This window comes from Microcebus murinus, chromosome 5 (assembly GCF_040939455.1).
Source record: "Microcebus murinus isolate Inina chromosome 5, M.murinus_Inina_mat1.0, whole genome shotgun sequence".
NCBI lineage: Eukaryota > Metazoa > Chordata > Mammalia > Primates > Cheirogaleidae > Microcebus > Microcebus murinus.
Window position 1 is genome coordinate 3,109,546 of NC_134108.1, and position 25,245 is coordinate 3,134,790.

A 25,245-nucleotide genomic window follows, 5' to 3' on the forward strand; every position below is an offset into this window, starting at 1 on the left:
AGAGGGTATAGTTGTTTTACTTGACATTAGCCTCAAAGAGAGAGATCATATCAATGCTTTTTATTTTACTTTATAATGCAGTTAGTTTAGGAAATAGATTTTCTTTTTGGCAGTCTTTCTATCTGATATAAATAAATTACATTATAATATTTGAATCACCATACACTGAAAAGTAATGAAAGTGATCTCACACATGGTTGGTGGTAATATCTAATTTTAATACTTCATAAAACTTTGTATGTTGGGGGATCTTCTGGGGTTAAATATAAAACTGAAGTTAATATAAAAAATCTTCTATGATTTGATATGGGTGATTATTTGCCTAATTTCATTCATCATTTGTCAACATAATGTTTTAGAGGAATTAAGACCTTATTATTCACAAATATTAAAAACCCTTTCGGCATTGCAAGCCACAGGCATTTTGACCTTTCTTCTCCTAAGTGGACCTACCAATTTTTATTTTTTCTCCTCAATTTGCTTATTCTGTTCTTGCAAGGAGGGAAGGTATGGAGTGTGCAAGCATCATCCTACAGAGCAGTGAGACAGTATGTCTTCTGTGTTTGCAGACAGACTCAAGATTTTAAGTTATTTGGATACAGATTTTTTGAGCAGCAGAGAGGGTCAATCTTTAGAGATACAGAATAAAGAATTTTTTTTTTTTAAATTATAGTCTTAACTGCTCTCATGTATGATGTATCTTAGGTTTTTAAAAATGATCCTTCTGGAAGACAAAAACTTAGAGATTTTATTTCTTACAGAGTTTTTTTCTTTCACTTTCCTGAATGGACAGTTGCTCACAATTTCTTCCTCCATGGGGATAGGAATCTCTTTCTATTTTAAGAGATATTGTAAAAATCCATTTTGTACAGCAGTTTAAAATTTTCATTTAGTTTTTTTCTGAAAATGCATTTCTTTAATTTACTTGATAAGGATTAACTTAAGTTTTATTAGAACTTTTTCCCCCAACCCCAGACATTAATTATTTTGGGAATCATTTTTGAAGTGAAAATTCAATGATTTAAAAAATGCTTCTCTTATGTCTCTACCAGAATTTGATAAGTAATGGTTATAATAATGGTTAAAAAATGTATAATGGTTAAAAATAATGCACAAATTTTATAGCTCTGTAGTTCTTTAGATTTTGTAAAAATATGTAGTTTTCTTGTGAATAAAGTATATAAGTGAATTTTGACAGTCTCCCAAATTTGGTTATTTCAATATACAATTAAAAATAAGTGTTATAATTCTTGAAGTGTTATAATTCTTGAAGATTTTCATCCTAAAACACCTGTAACACATTAGTTTTTGAGGCATAATGCTACTGTTCTACAGCAATAAATGCTGTTTTTGTTATTATTTCCCTTTTCTCATGTTGTATTTCAGAGTATCTTGGGCAAATGCCAAAGTCTTAATGTGATTTTAATCAAGTCTTGTTTCGAACCGTGTGCTATTTATTAATATATAAAACTTGGCTCACTGATTTTTTTTTTTAAATTAGGAGATATTAAGTGACAAACACATTCATCCATTCAGCAGGTACTTGTTAGGTATTTATTATATGCTAGTCACTGTTCTAGGCTGGGAATACATCAGTGAAGAAAGAAAAACTGGTATGTTAGTGGTATATACCACGGGAAAAAATAAAGTAGAGAGGGGATTTTTTTGTTTGTTTGGAGAGGAATAATTGTTGATTTCAGAAAAGGAGGCCAGGGATGTATCATTGAGAAAATGATAACTGAGTCAGTTAAGACCTGAGAGATGTAAGGAAGTGGGCCACTAGGACACATGGGGCAAATTTTCCAGATAAGGAAGCCCAGATGCAAATACCTGGAGGCAGTGCTCTTGCTGTGTCTGGTGGAAGTGGCCGAGGACAGTGTGCAAGAGGGAAAGTAGAGAAGTGAGAGCCAGGATGGTGCAGATCATGGACAGTGGCCTTGGAGGTCATTTGGGAAACTGGCTAGGGATGTAGGAAGGTATTGCAAAACTTTGATCCAAAGGTGACATAATCTGACAGATATATTTTAACAGGATGGCTCTGTTGCCTTATGGAGAATAGAATGAAGAGAGGGGGCAAGGGTGGTAGCAGGGAAACCATTTCAGATTTAGAGGACTACTGAAATAGCTCAGGTAAGTAAGCCTGTGGCTAGAATCTGGTTGGCAGGAGCAAAGGTATTGAGCGGTTAGATTCTAGATTTAGAGCCAAGCCGACTTAGGGGTAAGAGAGAGGAGTCATGGGTGACTTGAGAGATTATGTCCTGAGCAGCTGAGAAAATGGAGTTTTCATTTACAGAGATGATGGAGACTGTTAAGGAGAAGGGTTTGGAGAAGTTTTATTTGAGAAATGCATGTATTAAATGATTTTAGGTAGAATGACATACCGTAAGAGTATAATATTATAAATTAATTTGCTTATGAGGTATAATACTGTAGATTTACAGTAAGTGTTGAACTCAAGTATCTAAGTCTTTTCTTTCTTTTTCTTTTTAATTTTTTTGAGACTGGGTCTCAAATATTTGAGATAATTCACCAGCGAAACCATGTTCTTTTTTAAAAATGCTGATTCTCAGTAATATTGTGGACTAACATTTCGTGATTATCCTCCCATAGGGTATTTTCTATGTACCTGCTATGTCTGCTAATTGATAGCAGTCTCTCTTAATCACTTATTCTCATTCCATCAGGTATTTAAATATATTTTTAAAATTAAATTTATGTTATCTGCTCCCTTTTTGGCATCCATTGCTGTTTTAAAATTTAAGAAAATTCAAAATAATTTTGAAAAGAATATTAAAGCTCCAGTTGAAACAACTTAAGATGCTTAGATTGAGAAACTCTGTTTTATGCTCTTACATCCGGCATGCGTTTTTCTAATTTTTGCTGTCACATAATGAACTAGTTAACATATGCTAGTGCCTCTGCTTTTCAGGGAAGCCTGAGTTGGATGCGTGTTGTGGTCTGCCGGGAGTGCTATATATATATAACCTCTTGAGAATGTTTCACTGCTACGTGGTGTGTTCACTAAGAATCATGCAGTTACGTCTTTCAGAGCTGTTGTAGTTACTTTATTCCAACTTTTGGTGCTAATACGTGATTTGGGAAAGACAAGATGTTCTCTCCTGAGTTTGTGCTTCCATTAAAAAAAATATTTTTTACAACTTTGACCAACTTTCGGCAGTCAGTTATACTTTTTGCTAACCTGGTTAAGTTTTACATAGTTTGGAAACTATATTATGTTCCTCTTTACTTAACTGAATTAATAATAAAAGTAATTCAACTTGCAAATTTTTGTTAGTTTTCTATTGCCTCATAACAAATTATAACAAAGGTAGTGCCTTAAAACAACATCCATTTATTGGTTCATAGTTCTGCAGACCAAGAGTCTGGCACCGTGTGACTGGTTTTATTTGCTCAGAATATCAGAAGACTAAAATAAAGGTATTGGCTATACTTACTTCTCATTTGTAGGCTCTGGGGAAAGCTCTCCTTCCAAACTGCAAGGTTAACTAGATGGTTTCTGTATCTGATAACTTCTCAACTTAACCACTTATGGGTGTACCTAAAGCATTAGCTATTCTGAAACACACTTAGATGAAACGTTCTTAAATATAGGTAAATATAGATTTTATAAAGTCATATTATTAATATGTCTAAATAGTAGCATGGTCTTTTCTAACAGGAAAGCGTTTCTGTTAAAATCTCAATCTCATATTTCTTGATATAAAAGTTCTCACTATTTTGATGAAGGCGGATGTTATTGAAATAACTATTCACTAATCACTTAATATGTGTTCAGGTCTTTGCATGTACTATTATTGGGCCCATCCTTTGTTTATGAGGACAATGAGGTTAAAGGGTCAAGAGACTTTCTTAAGGAAAATAGCCTATGTTGAGCATTTGAGGTGACTCAGAACCTCAGGTCTTCTACCAGGTTACTGTAGATTGGATCTGTCTTTGTGCTAAAGAGAGGGGAGTGCTGAATCCTTTATGTGGTAAAATCTGTACCTACGTGGCAAAACCTGTACCTGAACGTCTGTCTCAATTTTAGACTTCATTGTAGAGGTGTGGTTTTCTGAGTCACAGAAAGGGTAAATCTTGGTGGACTTAAAGCTTACTTTTGAAAGTTCTACTCAAAAATTATTTTCATCTTTATCTTATCACTGTAAGCGGCTCAAGTTTTTAGTTGGCTTTCTCAGTGGAAACTTTCATTGATGTCTTTAGCAAAGGGAAAGCATGCAATTAATTTCACCTTGGTTTAGAAATAACAGCAGTATGGGATTTATCTTCTGATAAATACAAATTATGAACATTAGAAACAATGCCTTCTCTGCAGCTAAGACATTGCTTAGGCTATTAGTTCCCATGGAATAGATAAGCAATTATGTAGGTCAAAATGCTGGCAGTATATTAAACCAAGGTTCGTTAAATGACTACTTTCTAGGTCATTTGCAAATCTCCTTTCAGTGGAATTGTATTTGGGTGGAAAGAAATTATTTAGATGATACATATAAGGGAGGCAAGAATGATTATTACAAGGCATGTGTTTTTACTTTGCTTTCTATTTTCTCTCCTTGGTTAAAAAGAATGTCTATGGAGTTTAAATAAAATCCAAAGAAGCATCTTATCTCTTTGTTTCTGCTATAGCTTTAGAGCCTTTTTAATGATCCTAAAAGCCATTTACATCTGTGACATGATAACCTCAGTTCATTGCATATAAAGGACTTTGCCTTTTTAAATAAAGCCAAAAGAAATGAAATCAAGAGCTTATTAATCCCTTCTCTGGTTGAATCAGTGGTTAGAAGGAACTGCTATATAAATCTTTATCTTCATAAACTTTATTATATAAAGAGTATCATCCTCTTAGGCATTTAAACTCTTTGGGTGAGAAAAGGAAAGTAAAGGAAATAAGAGAAAAAAAAGAATCTCATCTAGGCTCAGGCAGCAAAGGGAATTTAGGAAGTTCAGCAGGCTACTTGAGGGCAGGGGTCCTTTGGTTGGGCACATGCTTTAGGACTTTGGATTGTTGGTATGTGCCTCTGTGATCTTGTGGAACTGGGTGCAGTTTCCAGCAAACACACCTATACCACCCCCCTTCCCAGTCTTCCGTGAAATCACACAAAACAAAGAAATACTTATTGGTTAGTTCACTTAATGATCATGATCTCTGAATTGGGGTCTCCAGAATTACCCCTAAGTTTGATGATGTGCTAGGAGAGCTAACGGGGCCAGGCATTTAGTTGTAGTCATGGCTAAAATTTATTAGCGCAATAGGATGCAAAGCACAGTCCGCAAAAGGAAAAGGCACACTGTGTGAAGTCCAGGAGAGACCTGGCACAATATTCTGAGAGTCTTCTTTTCATGGAGTGACACAGGGCTGTGGGTCCCCACCCAGCCGACTGGTCCATGGCCAGTCAGGAACCAGGCCAGCTGGGTGAAGCTGCTCACATTACCGCCTGAGTACTGTCTCCCACCCCCACAGTCCTTGGAAAAATTGTCTTCATGAAACCGGTCCCTGGTCCCCAAGATGTTGGGGACAATTGATAGGGCATGTTTAATTTCACTAGCGTGACCTGTGACAGTATGTATAAAGCGTGGTCTACCTGGGAAGCATGTTAAAGACTCAGTACCCAGGGTTTTTATTGGGGGCTGATCATGTGGGCACTCTCTGCCTGGCATGTTCCAAACTTTCAGACCCCTGAGAAGGAAAGCAGGTGTTCGGCATAAGCCATATTGTTTGTATAGTTTAGGCACAGTGGCTTGCCTTTTAGTTAACCAGTGACTGGGAGTACTGCAGAGCCGAGTTCCCAAAGGCCAACCTTGTGAGCATCCTTGCTAAGGAGGGCACTCTCAGGCCTGCTGTGTTAACTCTTCCTCTGTACAGAGCCAGGCCCTGTGCTATGTGGAGGATGAGATAGGTCAGTTATTGCCTTCATGGAGTTTATAGTCTAGTTGGAGAGGCTGAAGTTTAAAAAGTGCCTACTAAATAAACAGGAGATTTTCACTTGCGATGAGTGTCCTGAAGTGTTAAGAGCAGGGCACAGTGAGAGCGCAGTGCGGCAGGGCAGTGCATGGGGATGCGTGTGATTAGTGGAGGTGGCTCTGGGGAAGTTGCTCTTAAATTGGCTAAATGTCTCACGGAGCCCAGAGAAGAGTGGGGAAGAGTCAGGGCAGGTAGCAGTGAAGACCAGGGGTGGGGAAGGGAGGGCTTGGCACATTGGAGGAAGGAGATTGAGGAAGCATGGGGGAAAGTGGGGCCATTTCCACTGACCCTTCCCTTTCCATCCTTACATTAGACTTATTTTCAGGACTAGCCTTGAGACTCCAGGGGCGTTTCTGCTGCAAAGATTTCTTTCTGCCTTCTTACCAAAGCCTGAGATTTAGCACTGAGATTTTTGAATTTATAATTAGATTTTTAAATTTAAAATGTAATTCCAAATTAGAGGTAGCTCTGACGAGTAACAATTCCATTAAAGTTTAATAAGAGAAAGTATGGAAATACAAGGGGCAGTTTGGCTTTAAGAAGTGAGCTCTTGGGCTTGTATCTTTGTTCTGACCTTAATTATTGCTTTTGTAGACAACAAAAACTAATCCAATTATTTAACTTCTCTGTGCTTCAATTTTCCCATTTTATTATACTCTGGAGCTCATAATTCATTATGCCACAAATATTTTGAGGATTTCCTGTGTGCCAGATACATAATGCTCAGAGCCCTAACTGAGCCAATACGTGTAATGCGTATAGTGTAGTATCTTGTGTGCAGAGAGAATTCACGGAAGGGCAACAAATGCTATTAGCGATTTTATCTTTTTGATAAGGAAGGAAGTTAAATAGTTGGAGTATAGATGCAAGAGAGGCAAATACTCAGTAAGAAAGAAGTTGAATTTTGGGGTTCTGAAAGCACACTTACCTGCTTTTAAACTGCTAACCTTCACTTGGACAAATAAAGGAAGGTTCTAATATAGATGTGTATCATATATATGCAACCTGGACGAACAATATGCAGTGTAGGAGAACACACACACACGTTAGCAAGAACATTGCTGTTGAGCTGTGTGAATGTCCAGCACTGCTTAGTATGACACAGGATACTTTTGTTTTATTTTAACTTGACATATTTTGTTAAGGTACTAAAATGATTTATTTATACCACAGTATATATTAAGAAAATTTTCTTCTTCCAGTGTATGTTTTGGAACTGTCTTTTGATACTAATAAGAAATTTTATTTGTATATAAACTTACCTCTCAGGAACTTGGAAAATATGAGGATATCTCAGGCTGTGAAGGGTCTGCAAAGTCACTGGGTTTTTCTTTCATTGAATCTCTCAGTTGTAGAATATGCTGTCTGCTGAGTACAGCCTGTCCAGTTATAGAATTGTTTCCTAAACATTCTACCTGAAACAGAATTATTATCTGGCTTCCTAAATTGTCAATTCTAGTTTTGCCCTGAGGTTTATACGTGGAAAAAACAAAGTAAAAACAAAAGCCAAAAATCTCTTCACTTGTTTTATGTAATAGCATTCAGATATTCAGCAGTAGTAATGTCCCCCAAGAATCTTATCTTCTTCCAACTAAACCTTTGTGCTCATTCACCCTCTTTTCATATGCCATGCATTTCAGCCTCCTTATAGTTCAAGCTGTTCTTTGACATTGGAAATATTATAGTATAATAATTAATAGCAGGAAATAGTTTTTTTTCCCAAATCTGTCTTACAGTTGGACTATGACTTTAAGGAACTGAAAATTCTTTTATTTTTTGCTTACACCTGGACTAAACACAGAGGAAATTATAAAATTAAGATAATTATTGTGATAAATCAGAGAAAAGATTATTGCTCATGTATACTTCAGTATTAAATTATGTATACTTCAGTATAATTCAGTGTTAAAAAAAAAAAGATTTCTTTTAACCTAGCTGAGTTTAGTTACAGTGAGATAATGGGAATGTAATTTTTTTCCTTTTCTGTGATAGGGGAGGGCCAGAGGACTTGGTAATAAGATACCTAATTTGGGAGGAAAGAATTCTTTTAATATGTCAAGAAGACAACCTGAGTTGGGATGATATAAGGGCACCGTGACATGGAAGTTTAGGAACCAGAACCCAGGTGTCATGGGGGAGAGGAGGAGTGTGCTGGAGACTCTCCGTATGTTTTTACTGATTCTTTAAAGTAACACAGAATTGAGCTTTTCTCTAAAATTAAGGTGGTAGAATTAAGATTTGAAAAATACTGCTTGTTCATATTTCCAGCAATAGATTCTTTAGTACCTACAATTATTTAAAATTGTCTCTTAGAATGAGAAAACATTAGTTCTTTAGCCTCTAAATCAGAGGCTAAAAATGTGATTTTTAAAATAATTTTTTATGGATATTAAGATAAGGCTTATGAAATAATAAATGCTTTAGCATATAGATACCCATTATCAGAATGATAAATTGGTATAAAGACACATTTAAAGATATAGCTGAAGTAAACCTAAATTTGCATCCAGTTGTTGACATAACCACAGAGAGTTGAATATTTCCCAAAGTGACTTTAAATTATAACAATGTATACACTTTGTCGGTTAGGACAAAGAAAGCCACCTTACATGTTTATTGTATGATAGAACAATGAGTGATTATGTAATCCAGTTCACTTACTCCTGTTGAAGTCCCACGGCCCCTAGAAAGAACCAGAGATCCTGAGGAAAAATGTTGAATCCAGCTGTGGACAGAAAGTGAGCACGGTGAGCCTGAAACAGCCTGTCCTGGCAGGCAGAAGGGAAGCTTTCAAGGACTGCTAGATTCTTGTCCACATTACTCGGAACCAGCTTGAAGAGGCCTTTCCCAGTGGCTGCAAGATGGGACAATTTGAGCACCAGTGAGGATAGTAGTTACAATGGAAGAAACAGATCGAATTTATTCGAATCTGTGATGTCATAGTAATAGTAACATTTTTTGTTGTTTATACATGAGAGAATTTTGCTGTACCCACCCAGTATGTTGAAAACTGGTGAATGAAGGGAACAGATTAAGCATTTATCCTGTGCTATCTGTATGAACTGCCCCACTGGGTAACCAGATAGCAGGGAAGCAGAGTTTCTCTTCATATTATTTCAGCTGATAAATGAAGAAGGCCATCGTCAGGCTCTAATGAATTAATGACTCAAGAATCATCCATGCTACTAGTGTCACCAAAGGAGGGACATCTAAATGGCATGAGCTTGTGATAGAAGAGCACAGCACCACTTACCAAATTGTCTGTAGCATCAGACTGGACCTAAGTCTCTCCAGGCCTCTCAGTCTAATGTGAATTTTCGGGAATGCAGAGGGCAGAGGAACATGCTAAACACCACCACGGGGGTGAAGTCAGAAAAATCCAGGCTGAAGTAAACCACAGGACTAAGAACCTATTTTCTTCAATAATCCATTATAATGGGGAAAATAAGAGATGGAGGGGAATATTATGGGATGACAGAAACCTAAATATAATAAAAAATCAATAAAATGCCACAAAACTACATGTGGATGTTACTTGGGTCCTGGTTCCAACAAAACCTGTAAAAAAAAAATGTGAGAATTAGAAAGAAACTTGAATGATGCCTGGATATTTGATGATATTAAATATAATAATTTCTCTGCAGATGCAATAATAGCATTTGTGGTTGGAATAGTTCTTTACTTTTGGATATACATAATGTAATATATGAATGTATTGAAATAACATCTGGGATTTGCTTTGAAATTATATGAGAGGGGAGTCGTTGGGGGTGCAGATGGAAAATATTGGCTATGAGCTGGTAATTGTTGAAGTTGGCTGTACATGGGAGCCAATATATTTTTTCCTGTGGTTTTATAAAAGTTTTAAATTAATGTACATTACTAAGTGTACACAATCACAATCTCCATCTGAAAAACAAAGTTGAACCTGTGGCTTGCAGGCAGTAAAAAACAAAGGAGGTAGCATAATAATGTGTTATATTATTAGAAACTTGTAGGAGTTTTGTGGAGACAGACAAAAAGTAGCTGCAATTGCTACCATATTATAGAAAGGTAAAAAAAATATATCATCATTGATGTATTTTGTTATTGATAGTTTGTATGACCATGCATAGAAACCCAAATAGTGCTAATCCTTTTCATTACTATTCTATGGTTCAATAACAAAATATTGAAGTAGAAGATATTGATTTGGCTTTTATATGTCTATTTCTTTAAAAGAGTTACTCAGCATCAAAATAAAGCTATTCTTTATCTGTCCCTCAGGTTGCTGGCTGGATTTATAGCCACAGAAGCAATTATCTATACTAAAATATTTATCAGTCTTTTTTTTTATTTCAGCATATTATGGGGTACAAATGTTAAGGTTATGTATATTGCCCGTGCCCCCTCATCAGTCTTTATTATGCCTTTTATTATGTCTTTGGGTTCAGTGGTAAATACAACCATTACATGTACCACTCTGGTTTTCAGCTTTGATTTTGTTTAAATCGTAATCCTTCATGACATTTTCAGTGGGCATTTGCAAATTCCATTGTGAAAATTAATGCAATTTATCAGCTCTTCCTAACTTAGTCTCATTATTCAGTCTTTTATTTAAATTTTTTTATTTGAGCATATTACAAGGGTACAAATGTTTAGATTACATATATTGCATTTGCCCCAACTGAGTCAGAGATACTCTGTGCTTCTCTTCTCTCACTTATGACTTTAAACTATCCCCTAATCATTAATACCCATGTCAAATGTTGAAAAAGAAAATAAAAGTGAACATCGGTTTAATTAGTCTTATCTGTTTGCACTCTGGCAAGATGTTTATAGATGAGAGAATGTAGTTTATTAGCAGGAATGAATTTTAAAAGGTACTAGTTTCAATATGTACATTACCTTGGAAGAGCTATCTATATTAGTCTGTGTATGATTAATTGCCTGGATTATTGGTGGCAAATTTTTGATCATTGGCTGTTCCAAGCTTATCTTAATGTATTTTCTTTTCCTTTCCTTAAATTAGCCATTTCTTCAAGAAGCTGTGCTTCCTTTTATTGGAGAATGGTATTAGAAAACAATATCTGGGTGCTACATATGCCCATTGGTGCTGGCATATTGTTGCTTCTAGGCCCTCTCAGCTAACATTGCAAGGCAAAAAATGTCTGTGTGTTAACCTGAGCATATGTACATATCTACAGTATTCCTGTATGTAACCGTCTATGTTGTCATACATGAGTTTATACTTGCATCTCCAACTCTGACTTGTGTTACCACATGGATCACTCTAAATTCCTCCTTTTGCTTATCTGTAACATCCTACTCTACCTATGAGAAATCTTGTTCCCACTATGTACCATCCATGTATTTAATTGTCTATTTGTAGTATACACGCATAGTGGTGTCAGAATTGTTAAAATCTACCCTCATGGGATATTAACTTTATCAGCTAGAGTACAGTGCTTATATATAGTTTCTTTGGCATTTAAGTTTCAGTCTCCACTTATTCTCAAAGTTTTATGGGTCAGCACCTTATCCCTTGACCCTTCAGTGAGGTTTTTATACATTTCTAATACAGTTAGATTCTTTTGTCATATTATGCCTTTCATCCTGTGATCCCCTAACCTAAATGGTTTATTAAAAATTTATATGATTATTTGCCATATCTGTCTCTTTTTTGCTGAGGTGTTTTTTATTTGAGCATATTACAGGGGTACAAATGTTTAGGTTATGTATATTGCCTTTGCCCCACCCGAGTCAGAATTCAGATTTTAGGCCCATTTTTTAATTGGGTTATTTGTTTCCTTGTTGTTGAGTTGTAAGAGTTTTTGTTTATTTTGGATGCAAGTCCTTTATCTGACATGTAATTTAGTGAATAGAACTTGTGTGATAATGCACTGAGATGACTGACATGATGAGGGATGAGTCAGTCATGACTATATTTTCAGCCTGGACTTCTGGGAAAATGGAAATAAATAGTAACAGAAAAAGGAAAATTGACAGTTAAAATCTCTTTGGGAAGAAATGGGAAGGAGATGACTCATTAATTTTGACTTGAGATGGAAGCTTGAGGTGATGGAAGAATATCCAAAGTCTAGAGATCAAAAATATATTGAAGATTTCTGACTCAGATTTTGGTGTCATCATCATGAGTTGTTGAGAGAAAGCAGAATTCAAGAGCAATTAGAAAGTTAGGGTAAGAATTGTATAATCTTGTGTCATGGAAATGATAGGAGGAATTTCTAAGAAGTGTTGCATGTGTCCCGCTTTGGAGAACACAATCAAACGACATTTGCATTGTTTGTCTTGAAGGTCAATTGGACTGTCAGCTTACTACGACATCCTGTGCCTTTTGTATCTAGGGAATAGTATTTGCTCTGTTGAGACACTCTCTTGCTTAATAAGTCTCTTATCTTTAGCACCTTGTAGAATTTCTCCAACTGAACTTTACATTATCGGGGCTCTGTTGCAGGGTGAATACAGACAAGGGTCTCAATTTCTTTTCTCTATTACTACAATATATGTATGTGTGTATGTTTAAATTGACTACTTAAGTAATGATTTCATTGGATGAAATACTTTTCCTTCTCAATTATACCATTCTGTTGTAGAATCCTAACAATTTGACTTTAGTTCCCAGCAGAATTAATTAATACATAGGAAATTTCTGCTTTGTCTGTTTGGGAAAATATATAGCCTACTCCCTTGAGTCATAAAAATATGCTTCCTTCCTTATTTTCTGTCTCAAAGTACAATCTTTCATTGCCTCTTTTACCTAAGCATCCGTAAGGGGGATAATTTATTGAAATAATTAACGGGGGAGATATAGTAGTAAAAATAATTACCATCACTGAGAATAATTCTTCATAGTCTGTTTCTGTTGGGGATTGTTTAATGAAATGGCATACCAACATGAAACAGCAATTTGAAAAAAAAAACATGATTTAATATGTTCAATATGAAAACATGTAAGAGTATTTTGAAAATCCTATGTGTATTCTCCAATTATCATTAGACTATGAAAATTATTTCAGTGAAACTGGCTACATAGAATATTAATGAGCACATGTCAAGATTATTCTGAACTTAATTTTTTAGTCATATCATTGGGTTTAGTGCCTTGGAGAAAAATGAAGCATTTGTGTTGTAAGGAAATAAAATATGAGAGTTTATTCATTAAACCCATAATGTTCCAGTACTAGATTCTCGTGTTTGCTATTATTGCTAGAGTTTCACTTGCTTTGAATATTAAATCTGTGATAACTATTTACACAAAAGAAATATGTACTTTGCAAGGCTTAATGTACAGCATTGGATCATGGTGTTAGTTCTTGTACAACACTGAACATTTTTGTGGAAAACAGTATGTAACATGATGTATTAGCTATAGTTTAAAATTGCTTACCTTCTAACTTTACATTCTTTTTTTTTTTTTTTTTTGAGACAGAGTCTCGCTTTGTTGCCCAAGCTAGAGTGAGTGCCGTAGCTGTCAGCCTAGCTCACAGCAACCTCAAACTCCTGGGCTCAAGCAATCCTCCTGCCTCAGCCTCCCGAGTAGCTGGGACTACAGGCATGCGCCACCATGCCTGGCTAATTTTTTCTATATATATTAGTTGGCCAATTTATTTCTTTCTATTTATAGTAGAGACGGGGTCTCACTCTTGCTCAGGCTGGTTTCGAACTCCTGACCTCGAGCAATCCGCCCGCCTCGGCCTCCCAGAGTGCTAGGATTACAGGCGTGAGCCACCGCGCCCGGCCTAACTTTACATTCTTTTTAAAATTATTTTTATTATGGTAAAAATATAATGTAAAAATGTTGTTTTAACCTTTCAACTGTACAATTTAGTGGCATTAATTACATTGACAGTTTTGGCCAGTCATCACTCCTACTTCCAAAACTTTGCCTTCACTGGAAACAGAAACTCAATTCTGTTCCATTGAGCAATAACTATACTCCTGCTTTCTCCGGCCCTTTTGCAAGTAGACTAGAGGTTACTGGAACTTAGCCTAATGCATCATTATACTGTATCTTTCACATATATGAAGATGTTGTATAGGTGAATTTTATTTTATTTTTTTTTTAATTCTTTTACAGGTTTGACAGATGAAAAAGTGAAGGCCTATCTTTCTCTTCACCCCCAGGTATTAGATGAATTTGTATATGAAAGTGTTAGTACAGAGACTATAGAAAAATGGCTGAAGAGGAAAAACAACAAACTAGAAGGTAAGATTTCTCTCATATTTAGTGTGGACTAATTTTCAGCCAACTTTTCTAGCTGATGTCAAAAGAACAAGGCTTCTAGAAAGCAAAATATAAAGTAGACAGATATTAACATTTTAAATCTATAGGAGTTTTATTCTGTTTAAAAAGATTAACTTAGAAAGAGGAAAAATAAATACAAAAGAAAGAATCTTGACTTAAAAAAAAAAACTTGACAAATAATTCTTGAGAATTCAGTTGATTTAGATATAACCACAATGAAAAATGCAAAAGTCAATATTATGCTTGATTTTATTTAATGATTGTTATTAATATTGAGAAAACCATCATTATTTGTATATATTTCAATGATATAATTATATTATTATGTTTTACAAAAAGAAGTCTCAAAACAATTTTTATAGGTGCATAGTAGGGAAGGAATTGACTTGGAATTTGACTTTGATTCATACTCAAACTCTAACAGAACATTATTCATTATGAAGTTTTCAGTAGTAGAAAAAGGATACCTTTTTGATTTAAGCTCTAGAGAAATGATAAAAAGAGTGGAGAGCCAGTTTTAACTTTGGGGTTCCTGAGATTTTAAGCATATTTTGTTTTTAACTTTCTGTGAAGTAGCTTTCTTTAGGAGGGTTCCCTTGGTATGTTGCTCTCTTAGTCTCTAAAGTCATTTATTTTTAATACAGAGACTGCTTCAGCAGTTATATTTATGAAAAAAGAAATGTAGGCTAAGAAATGTGAAGTCAAATGCATTTTGCCCCAAATTGAACGTATATTAGTGTATTTGCTTTCAATGTTGTAGTATGATTTTTGTTTTTGTTTTAAATGAATTTGTGTTTGGCCAAACTTGACTTTTCATTTCTGTGAATATTTTTGTTACAGTGGCAATTAATTTTATGTATAATTTTGACTATATAAATATCTTTCATATTAAAAACAAAAATGCTATTTTGGGGGAAATTTTGTTAGTGTAGCAAGATGCTCTTTTTTTCTTTTTCTTTTTTATTTCAGCAAAGATGCTGTTTGTGAAGTACTCAGATGATTGTTATTAAAATGTTATAGTGCTAGAAGTATGGGTAATTTTCCTCACTAGTTTTTAAAGTTTCTGAAATTTTCTTACACAATGTTTATGATAAAAAGAGGTAGATCTTTGAAACAGGAAACACAGGGCTTTGTATTGAAATATAAAACAGTTTTTAAAGCAAGTATATATGAATATGTTTTTGTGTGTATGCATGTATGTACAGATGGAGAGGAAGGGAGAGTGTGAAATAATAGATCAGAGACATGCATTTTCTTTTCAAAACACTCATGGTATTTACTATTTAATATCAAGGGCAAAGCTTGACAGCATATTTCAGTTACTACAAACCTCAAACATTTGAAAGCAATTTGAGATGTTTAATAGTTTTAAAAGTGTGGCTGAGATTTGCTTAGGCACATTGTAAATAAAGATGCCAATTTCAACTTGCTATGTAATGTGGGATAATAATATATCATAAGAATATATGATCTTTGTGGGATATTAAATTGAATACAGGTCTTAGAAAATGAAAAATTTTACCTGCTGTTCTAGGGTTAATGAGAAAAATAATTCTCTAATTTTTATAAATATTTAAATGTCATTCTACATCTCCCAAATATCTGTTTTCTATGTAGTTAATCATAATATTTTAAACTATTTAATACATATACTGAAGGGTTAAATAATTATTAAGAATAACAACATGTAACTGAAACCCTACTCAGTTATTTCTCTCCCACCTTAAAAACATTTGTTCTTACGAGAAGATGTTTTTGATTTGACCCTGCAGAGGGCTAGAGACTGGATGATATTGTAAATGAAAAGAAGCTGAATGGGCCAGAACTTGGAGCTTACCAGCTAGTGGTGAGGACAGGCATTGAAGTAGCTGTGTAGCAGAATGCATCAGTAGGAAACAGGGGTACAAGCAATTTGCAGTGGAGGTGTAAGAAAAGGAACCTTTAATTCTACTGTGCTATCTGGTAAGACCCTCTTTACCTCCTCTTTTAAGGGCATTTATCAAAAGAATGTATCTCATTATATACCACTCATGTTCAGTGAAATTTTGTAGCATGGCCCTTGAGGACTATGTAATAGCAAGGTTGTTTTCCCCTTTCTCCCTTCCTCCCTTCTCCCTTCCTCCTTCTGTTTTCTTTTTATTATTATTTTCTTTTTTTTTTTATTTTTAATTACTATGGGTATTTATCTATATCTATAGGGTACGTGAGATGTTTTAATATGGGCACACAATGTGTAATAATCAAATCAGGCTCTTTGGGGTTTGCATCACCACAAGCCTTTATCATTCCTTTGTGTTAGGAACATTCCTGTTTCATTCTTTTAGCTATTTTAAACTATACCATAACTTATTGTTAACTATAACCACTATGTTGTGTTGTCATTCTCTCTCTAGTTTTCTGAGAAAACTTCGTACTGTTTTCCATAATGGCTATACAAATTTATGTTCCCACCAACAGTGTATAGAGTTCCCTTTTCTCTCCCTCCTCTCCAGAATTTGTTATTTTTTGTCTTTTTGATGATAGCCATTCTAACGGGGTGAGATGATAATCTCATTGTGGTTTTCATTTGCATTTCCCTAATAACTAGGGATGCTGAGCATTTTTTTTTTCATGTACCCATTGGCTATTTGTTTGTCTTCTTTTAAGAAATATCTCTTCAGCTCATTTGCCCATTTTTAATTGAATTACTTGTTTTTTTGTCATTGAGTTCCTTGTATATTCAGAATACGAATCCCTTGTTGGATGAACAGTTTGCAAATATTTCCTTCCATTCTGTAGATTGTCTCTTTGTATTATTATTTCTTTGCTGTGCAGAAACGTTTTAGTTTTCTGTAATCCCATTTGTTTATTTTTGCTTTTGTTACCTATTTATTCTTTTGATAAATCTTTTCATAAAATCTTTGCCCAGACCAAAGTTATGAAGTGGAGGCATCATGCAGTAGTGACTCTAGACCCTGGAATGATGCAACTTGGTAGTATCCCAGACTCTGTGAGGCCGGGGGTAATGACAGCAAGTACTCCAGGATGGCGGAGCACAGCTGTCCTTTTGGCCCTGGTGGGTCATGGAACAGCAGAGATTATTCCACTCCCCAGGGAGAGAGGGGTATCTCAGCAGCTCAGATTCCAGGGGGCCAGTTCAGCTCCAGGGAAGCAGGGTACTGGAGTTGTCTGGCCTGTGGAGTGAGGATAGCTCAGCTCAGCCACTGCTCTGTTTCCCTTCAATTCAGAGTACTACAACAGCTCAGCCCTAAGATCTGGAGCTGTTCAGCTCAGCCTGGGCACAGATCGCCCAGGATGGATGTGCTGCTACAGTTCAGACTTTGGGGAGCATCACTGTTTTGTGTGGCCCAGGCACCATTTCCCTGAGACACAGGATACTGTTTCAACTTAGGCACCGGGGAGGTGTGACTGATCTGGGCCGCCAAGGTGCTGTTTTCCCTAGAGGCAGGGTACTGCTTCAGCTCCGGCCCAAGGGGGCATGAGAAGGGTAGGTGGAGCAGTTCTACCTCCTCTTGGTCCCACGGGGAATGGTGTAACGGTTGTTGGCAGCTTGGCTTGGGGACGTCTGGCTCAGAGCAGAACACATCCCATAGTTCCAATTCCAAGATGGTGTAGCCACGTGGGCCACAGGGATGGGGCGCACTGTCATCGCCTTCTGAAGGGGGACCCAACTGTGGGGACTCCAGGCAGCAACCTTAGCTGGGCTTAGAGCCTGTGAGGATGGCAGGGGACCCCAGTAGTGAGGTCTATAGGTGTCCAGGGGTTACTGGGATCTTCTTGCTTACCTGTTTGCTTTAAGGAGAAGTTCCTCCCGGTTTGCAGCTGATCTCCACTGGGGGATGGGGTGGTGGACACCTTACGTTTCCTTCCCTTCTTTATGTGGCCATAAAAGTTTCTGTGCTAAAAAGGATTTTTGTTACTCCACTAATGCATTCTGGTGCTCTCTCTCAGTTATTTTCATTAAAGTGTAGTTATTCATTATTCTGGCTCTATGTGAAGGGGACCAGAGCTATGGACTTGCAGTTGGTCATCTTGCTGACATCACCTTTCAATGTTTGCTTTTCGGTAACGACTTTGTGTTGTCAACAGAGCTGTTTTACCTTCCTTCCTTTTTTTATTCAGTATGTTATCGAACACCTAGTGTTTGTTTGGTGCTCAAAATCAAAACATTTAAAGTATGGACAATGCATGGCATCTTTCATATATTTCATAATATGTATAATGCATCACTATTGTTTGAGCATAGAGCAGTTTTAATTTCCAAGGCCTTTCTCAGATATTTACCCTTTACATTTGGTCACAATTAGCGAGTGTTCAGTGTAGTTACACTCACCTGGCAGATGTACAGATGTGCAAAGGGAAGCAGGATCATCAAGGTCAAGCGTCTAGTTCCTGACAGAATTATCACGCAGTAACTCGGAGGTCAAGTTGGGGGCGTAAACTGTATGCATCGTGGTTATTTTTGTGTCCCTCACTTAACACATCTGGCACATAGTAGGGGCTTTGTAAAACATTTTTGAATGAATACATGAAATAAGTTAGGTTTGAACTCTGCACCTCCAAGTGAACCAGTGTGACTGATTCTAGTGGCACTGCTTGCCTCTCTCGTGCTCATCATGCTGAGCTGACACTAGAGCTATTCATGCTCAGCTTATTTTCCCCATACTCATTTCAAAGCTTCTTGAGGGAAGGGATTATATCTATCACATATATTTTTAAATCCCACAGGTACCTGTGTTTTCATTCACTCAGCAAACTATGTGGCAGGCACTGTTTCCTACTAGGATTATTAAATTGTTTAAAGGCTCACAGTCTAAAAATAGAAGAAGAGTTGTAATTTGCTACTTTTTTCTAGTTAGTCTGACCTTTGGGTTAAGCATAGTTCGAACTTGCAGTTTCTGAGTTAGGGAAGTCGTATGGTGAAAAGGGGAAGCTGCATTGAGTTACTGTCTATTTTACTTTGATAAATAGATAAATAGAATGGGGTTTGGGGAAGGTAGATCATCACAAATCCTCAAAGATTTAAATTTAAAGTCATTTTTAATATTATTGTTTTCAGTTTAATTGCTTTCATACCATTTTCATTTCAAATGCATAAAATTCTATCTAGAGATGAGAGGCAAAGCGCCACCGAAGGTTGACCTCTGAACCTAAATGCCAAACAACCAAGTTTTAAGTGATGTTTTGAAATTGGAAATTTCATTTATTTCTTTTATAACTTTTAATAATCATTTCCTTTATTTCTTTTATAACTTTTAATAAAAATCATAATATTTAATAATATAACTTTTATAATCATTTAATAATATTAAAATTTCTTTAAAAAGCATTAAGGCTTTTATATCCTCAGAGTAAAATATAACTTCTAGGCAGAGTTATAAACAGGTTTCATCAAATAACTATACATATATTTGGAAAAAACTTAGGATAATATTTAGGTCATATATAATTTCACTAAATATTATATTTTTATGCTAATTTTTATGCAGAGTTAATTTGACAGTGAATTTGGCTCAGCTGGTACCCTTCAAGACTCAGATTACTAAACTATGTAACATATATATGCTTATTTATACAAAGCACAAATATAGAATTATTAAATAAACATTAGGATATTATGAAGGTCAGCAATAAAAAATCAACTCCATTAAAAAATAGACAAAGGACATGAACAGAAACTTTTCAAAAGAAGATAGACTAATGGCCAGCAAACAAATGAAAAATTGCTCAACATCTCTAATCATGAAGGAAATGCAAATCAAAACCACAATGAGGGCTGGGCGTGGTGGCTCATGCCTGTAATCCTAGCACTCTGGGAGGCCGAGGCGGGCGGATTGCTCAAGGTCAGGAGTTCCAAACCAGCCTGAGCAAGAGTGAGACCCCATCCCTACTAAAAATAGAAAGAAATTAATTGAACAACTAAAATTATATAGAAAAAATTAGTCGGCATGGTGGCACATGCCTGTAGTCCCAGCTACTCGGGAGGCTGAGGCAGGAGGATCGCTTGAGCCCAGGAGTTTGAGGTTGCTGTGAGCTAGGCATGATGCCATGGCACTCTAGCCCTGGCAACAGAGTGAGATTCTGTCTCAAAAAAACCCAAAAAACAAAAAACCCACAATGAGATATCACTTAACTCCAGTGAGAATGGCCTTTATCAAAAAGTCCCAAAGCAGCTGTTCATGTGGATGGGGAGAGATAGGAACACTCATGCACAACTGGTGGGAATGCAAATTAGTACAACCTCTGTGGAAAGTAGTATGGAGATACCTTGAAGAACTTAAAGTGGAACTACTATTTGATCTAGCAATCCCACTAGTGGATATTTGCCCAAGGAAAAGACATTCTATAAAAAAGATATCTTCACTCCAATGTTTATAGCAGCACAATTCACAATTGCAAAGATGTGGAAACAACCCAAGTACCATCAATATATGAGTGGATTAAAAAAAAATGGTATATGTATACCATGGAGTTCTACTTAGACATAACAAAATGATGAACTAATATGTCTTTTATTAACCCAGATGGAGCTGGAGCCCATTCTTCTAAGTTATCACAAGAATGGAAAAACAAACACCACATGTACTCACCATTAAATTGATACTAATTGATCAAAACTTATGTGCACATATAGAAGTAATATTCATTGGGGATTGGTCAGTTGTGAGGGGGTGGAGGGGAAGTGTAAATTCACGCCTAATGTACATGCTTGAAGCTTTGCCTTGGGTGGTGCAAAGGCAATTTATGTGACCAAAGTGTTTATACCCCCATAATGTTGTGAAATAAAATAATATATATCAATTTTAAAAATGATCAATTTTATGTTATATATATTTTATCTTACATTTTTAAAAATTAAAAAAATTAAAAATTACGTCTTATATCTTCTTGTTAACCTTTAGGGATATTTCCAGATTGATTTAGATATATCGATCTGCTGCTCTTGGCATCCCTGTTTGTTTGTGATGCTATGGTTAGGAGTAGGTCTCTATTATGGGGCTTTAGTGAGAAGACCCTCTTAAAGAAAATTAATTATAAAAGTGATATTTCTTTGGATTGAGAAAAAAATCCCCATGAATTATGAACTTTTAAAAGTTGAAAAGTGCCATAAACATCACACAAATCTAAAAAATTAACATACTGTTTTAATTAACTTCCTAAAATAGCCTTCTGGTACTTTTTTGGGTTTTGCTACATATTAATATTTTGGCTACATATTCTTTGATTTCCTTGTGATGATTTTGTAATATGCAAAAGATAGAAAGATAATTTATTCTTTCTGTTAGCATGATTGAGAGAAACAGGTTTTTAAATTTTGGGGGGTCATTTAGAAATGTTTAACTATATAATTCATTGTTAATAAAGCCATATAATTTGATTATTGTTAAATTTGTGGAGTAATTTAGTATAGGAAGTGCTAGATGTACTCCTGAGAGCAATGTTTTATCCATATATAGAAGTGACAAGGAAACTCACAAATGTATCCTGGTAAATCTGAATTGAATATATCCCTGACTCAATTTTGCTTTAGCTTGGATCCTCAAAATGCTACGGCTATTCCAGTGCTGCTCGACATCAGAAAAAGTCTGACAGAGAGATCGGGATGCATGCAGACAGCGGTGTTAGCCAATTGTGTTAATAAACCTAGCTTTTGCAAATTTTACAGTTACCCTGAAAAACATATTACAGGCATATCTCAGAGATATTGCAGGTTCAGTTCCAAACAACTTCAATGAAGGGAATATCACAATAAAGCGAATTGCACAAACTTTTTGGTTTCCAGGTACATATAAAAGTTTGGTTTACACTTTACTATAGACGTTTAAGTGTATGATAGCATTATGTCTAAAAACATGTACATACCATCATTAAAAAATACTTTATTGCTAAAAAATGCTAAAAAGCATCTGAGCCTGCCTTCAGGCCTGTGAGTAGTAATCTTTACTGGAGGAGGGTCACGCCTTGGTGTTGATGGCTGCCGACTAATGACATAGTGACTGCTGAAGGTTTGTGTGGCTATAGCAATTTCTTACGATAACAGTGAAGTTTGCTTCATTGACTGACTTTTCCTTTCATGAAAGATTTCTCTGTAGCATGTGATGGTGTTTGATTGTATTTCACCTACAGTACAACTTCTTTCAACATTGTACTCAATTGTGTCAAAGCCTGTGGCTGCTTTATCAACTAAGTTTCTGTAATATTCTAAAGCCTTTCTTGTCATTGCAACAGTGTTTCCAGCTTCTTCACCAGGAGTAGCCTCCATCTCAAGACACCACTTTTTTTGTTCATCCATAAGAAGCAACCCCTGATCCGTTCAGGTTTTATCATGAGATTGCAGCAATTCAGTCACATCTTCTGGCTCCAATTTTAATTCTAGTTCTCTTGTTATTTATACCACATCTGCAATTACTTCCTCTACTGAAGTCTTAAAGCACTCAAAGTCATCCAGGAGGGAAGGAATCAACTTCTTCCAAACTCCTGTTAATGTTGATATTTTGACTTCCTCCCATGAATAATGAGTGTTCTCAATGGCATCTATTAATTGAATGGTGAATCCTTTCCAGAAGGTGTTCTATTTACTTTGCCCAGATCCGTCAGAGAAATCACTAGTTATGGCAGCTATAACCTTATGAAATATATTTCTTAAATAATAAGGGTTGAAAGCCAAAGTTAATTCTTGATCATGAGCTGTAGAATGGATGTGTTATTACCAGGCATGAAAACAACATTAATCTCCTTTTGTATCCCTGTCAGAGCTCTTGAGTGACTAGGTGCATTGTCAATGAACAGTAATATTTGAAAAGGAATCTTTTTTTTTGTTTTCTTTTTTTCTTTTTTTTTTGAGCAGTAGGTCTCAACCGTGGGCTTAAAATATTTAGTAAACCTTAAAATATTTGGTAAACCGTGCTGTAAATGACAGATGTGCTGCCATTCAGTTGTTTCATGACTACAGCACAGGCACAGTTGGTTTAACATAATGCTTAAGGTCCCTAGGATTTTTGGACAGTGGTCAATGAGCATTGGTTTCAACTTAAAGTCACCACCTGCACTAGCCCCTAACAAGAGACTCATCCTGTCCTGTGAAGCTTTGAAGCCAGGCATTGACTTCTCCTGTCTAGGTATGAAAGTCCACGATGGCATCTTCTTCTAATATAAGGCTATTTTATCTATGTTGAAAATCTGTTGCTTAGTGTAGCCACCTTTAGCAATGATACTAGCTAGATCTTCTGGATGAGGATGGTAGTTGTAGCTTCTACACACTTGCTGCTTCACCTTGCACTTTTATGTTATGGAGATGGCTTCTTTCCTTGAGCCTCATGAACCAGTCTGTACTTGCTTCAGACTATTTTTCTGCAGCTTCCTCATGTCTCTCAGCCTTCACATAATTTAGGAGAGTTAGGGCCTTTCTGTGGATTAGGCTTTGGCTTAAGGGAAAGTTGCAACTGTTTCGATATTCCGTCCAGACCACACAAACATTTCTTAATATCAGTGATAATCCTGTTGTTCTTTCTTATCATTCATATGTTCACTAGAGTAGCACATTTAATTTCCTTCAAGAACTTTTCCTTTGCATTCACAGCCTTGCTAGCTGCTTGGCCTCAGATGCCTAGCTTTCAGCCTGCGTTGGCATTCAACACGCCCTCCTCCTGACTTCTAGCCTTTGATTTAAATGAGAGATGTGTGCAAGTCTCTCTTTCAGTTGAACACTTATAAACTATCGTAGGGTTATTAATTGGTCTAATTTCAATATTGTTTTGTCTGTGGGAGTAGGGAGGCCCCTGGGGAGGGGGAGAGAGTGGAGAATGGTTGGTCAGTGGAGCAGTCAGAACACACACAACATTTTTCCATTAAATTTGCTGTCTTACATGGATGCAGTTTGTGGTGCCCCCAAACAATTACAATAGAAACATCAAAATTCACTGACCACAGATCACCGTAACAGATACAATGATAATAAAGAAGTTTGGAATATTTTGGGAGTTACCAAAATGTGGCACAGAGACATGGAGGAAGGACACGGCTGTTGGTAGAATGGTGCTGACAGACTTGCCCCATGCAGGGTTGTCACAAACTTTGACAAAAGTGCAGTGTCTGCAAAGCATGATAAAGCAAAGTGCGATAAAATAAAGTATGACCACACTAGCATTCTTCCCAGACCCTGAAACGGGATCCTGCAACAGGAGGTTTTAGAGTCAGTCTTTTTCTTCTGGCCTACTTCTAGGGATGTGATTGTCTAATCCACCCAATATGCAGTTGGCTCCCGAAGAACAAGGAGTGTATCATCTTGAAATTTTTTTTCTCAGTTGCTGTCCAACTAGTAACTCAGTAAATGTTTGTTGAATGAATGAATTTGATAACTGACCTTCTGACTACTTAAAAGGCCAGCGTGCTCACCTGTCACCAAAATTGACATTTCCCTCGTTTTACTGTTTGGCCTATGACTAGCTCTGGGCCTGGAGGACAGAAACATCTTAGTGCTTGATCTCACAAATTTGTGGGCTCTATTCCCCTGCATGCTCTGTCAGATTGCATGGGTGCCCATGGTAGCTGCTGTCTTCATGCCCACTCACGCCCCTCCAGCTTTCTCCCTGTGGAACTTCCTTCAGCTGTCAGGCATGGAGTGGCGCTAACTCTCCTTCCCAGGTGTTGCACATATCACTGATTTCGAGACGCATTCTCTATGGTCTAATGACTTAGTTGAAACGATATGTTGACTTTTTATTTTATTTTATTTTACTCTATTTTTTTGAGACAGAGTCTCACGCTGTTGCCTGGGCTCAAGTGCCGTGGCGTCAGCCTAGCTCACAGCAACCTCAAACTCCTGGGCTCAAGTGATCCTTCTGCCTCAGCCTCACAAGTAGCTGGGACTACGCCACCATGCCGGCTAATTTTTTCTATATAATTTTAGTTGTTCAATTAATTTCTTTCTATTTTTAGTAGGGACGGGGTCTCACTCTTGCTCAAGCTGGTTTCGAACACCTGACCTTGAGCAATCTGCCCGCCTCGGCCTCCTAGA

General features: G+C 36.4%; 1 protein-coding gene across 4 annotated transcripts in view; it reads left to right on the forward strand.

The window, feature by feature from the left end:
* PDE10A (phosphodiesterase 10A) overlaps positions 1–25,245 on the forward strand; it is a 546,467-nt gene that overhangs the window by 365,713 nt on the left and 155,509 nt on the right. For all 4 annotated transcript variants that reach the window (XM_012776792.3, XM_012776797.3, XM_012776793.3 and 1 more), the window contains one exon: positions 14,061–14,189. In XM_012776792.3, coding sequence (XP_012632246.1) covers positions 14,061–14,189 — 129 coding nt within the window. The remainder of the gene's footprint in view (positions 1–14,060; positions 14,190–25,245) is intronic.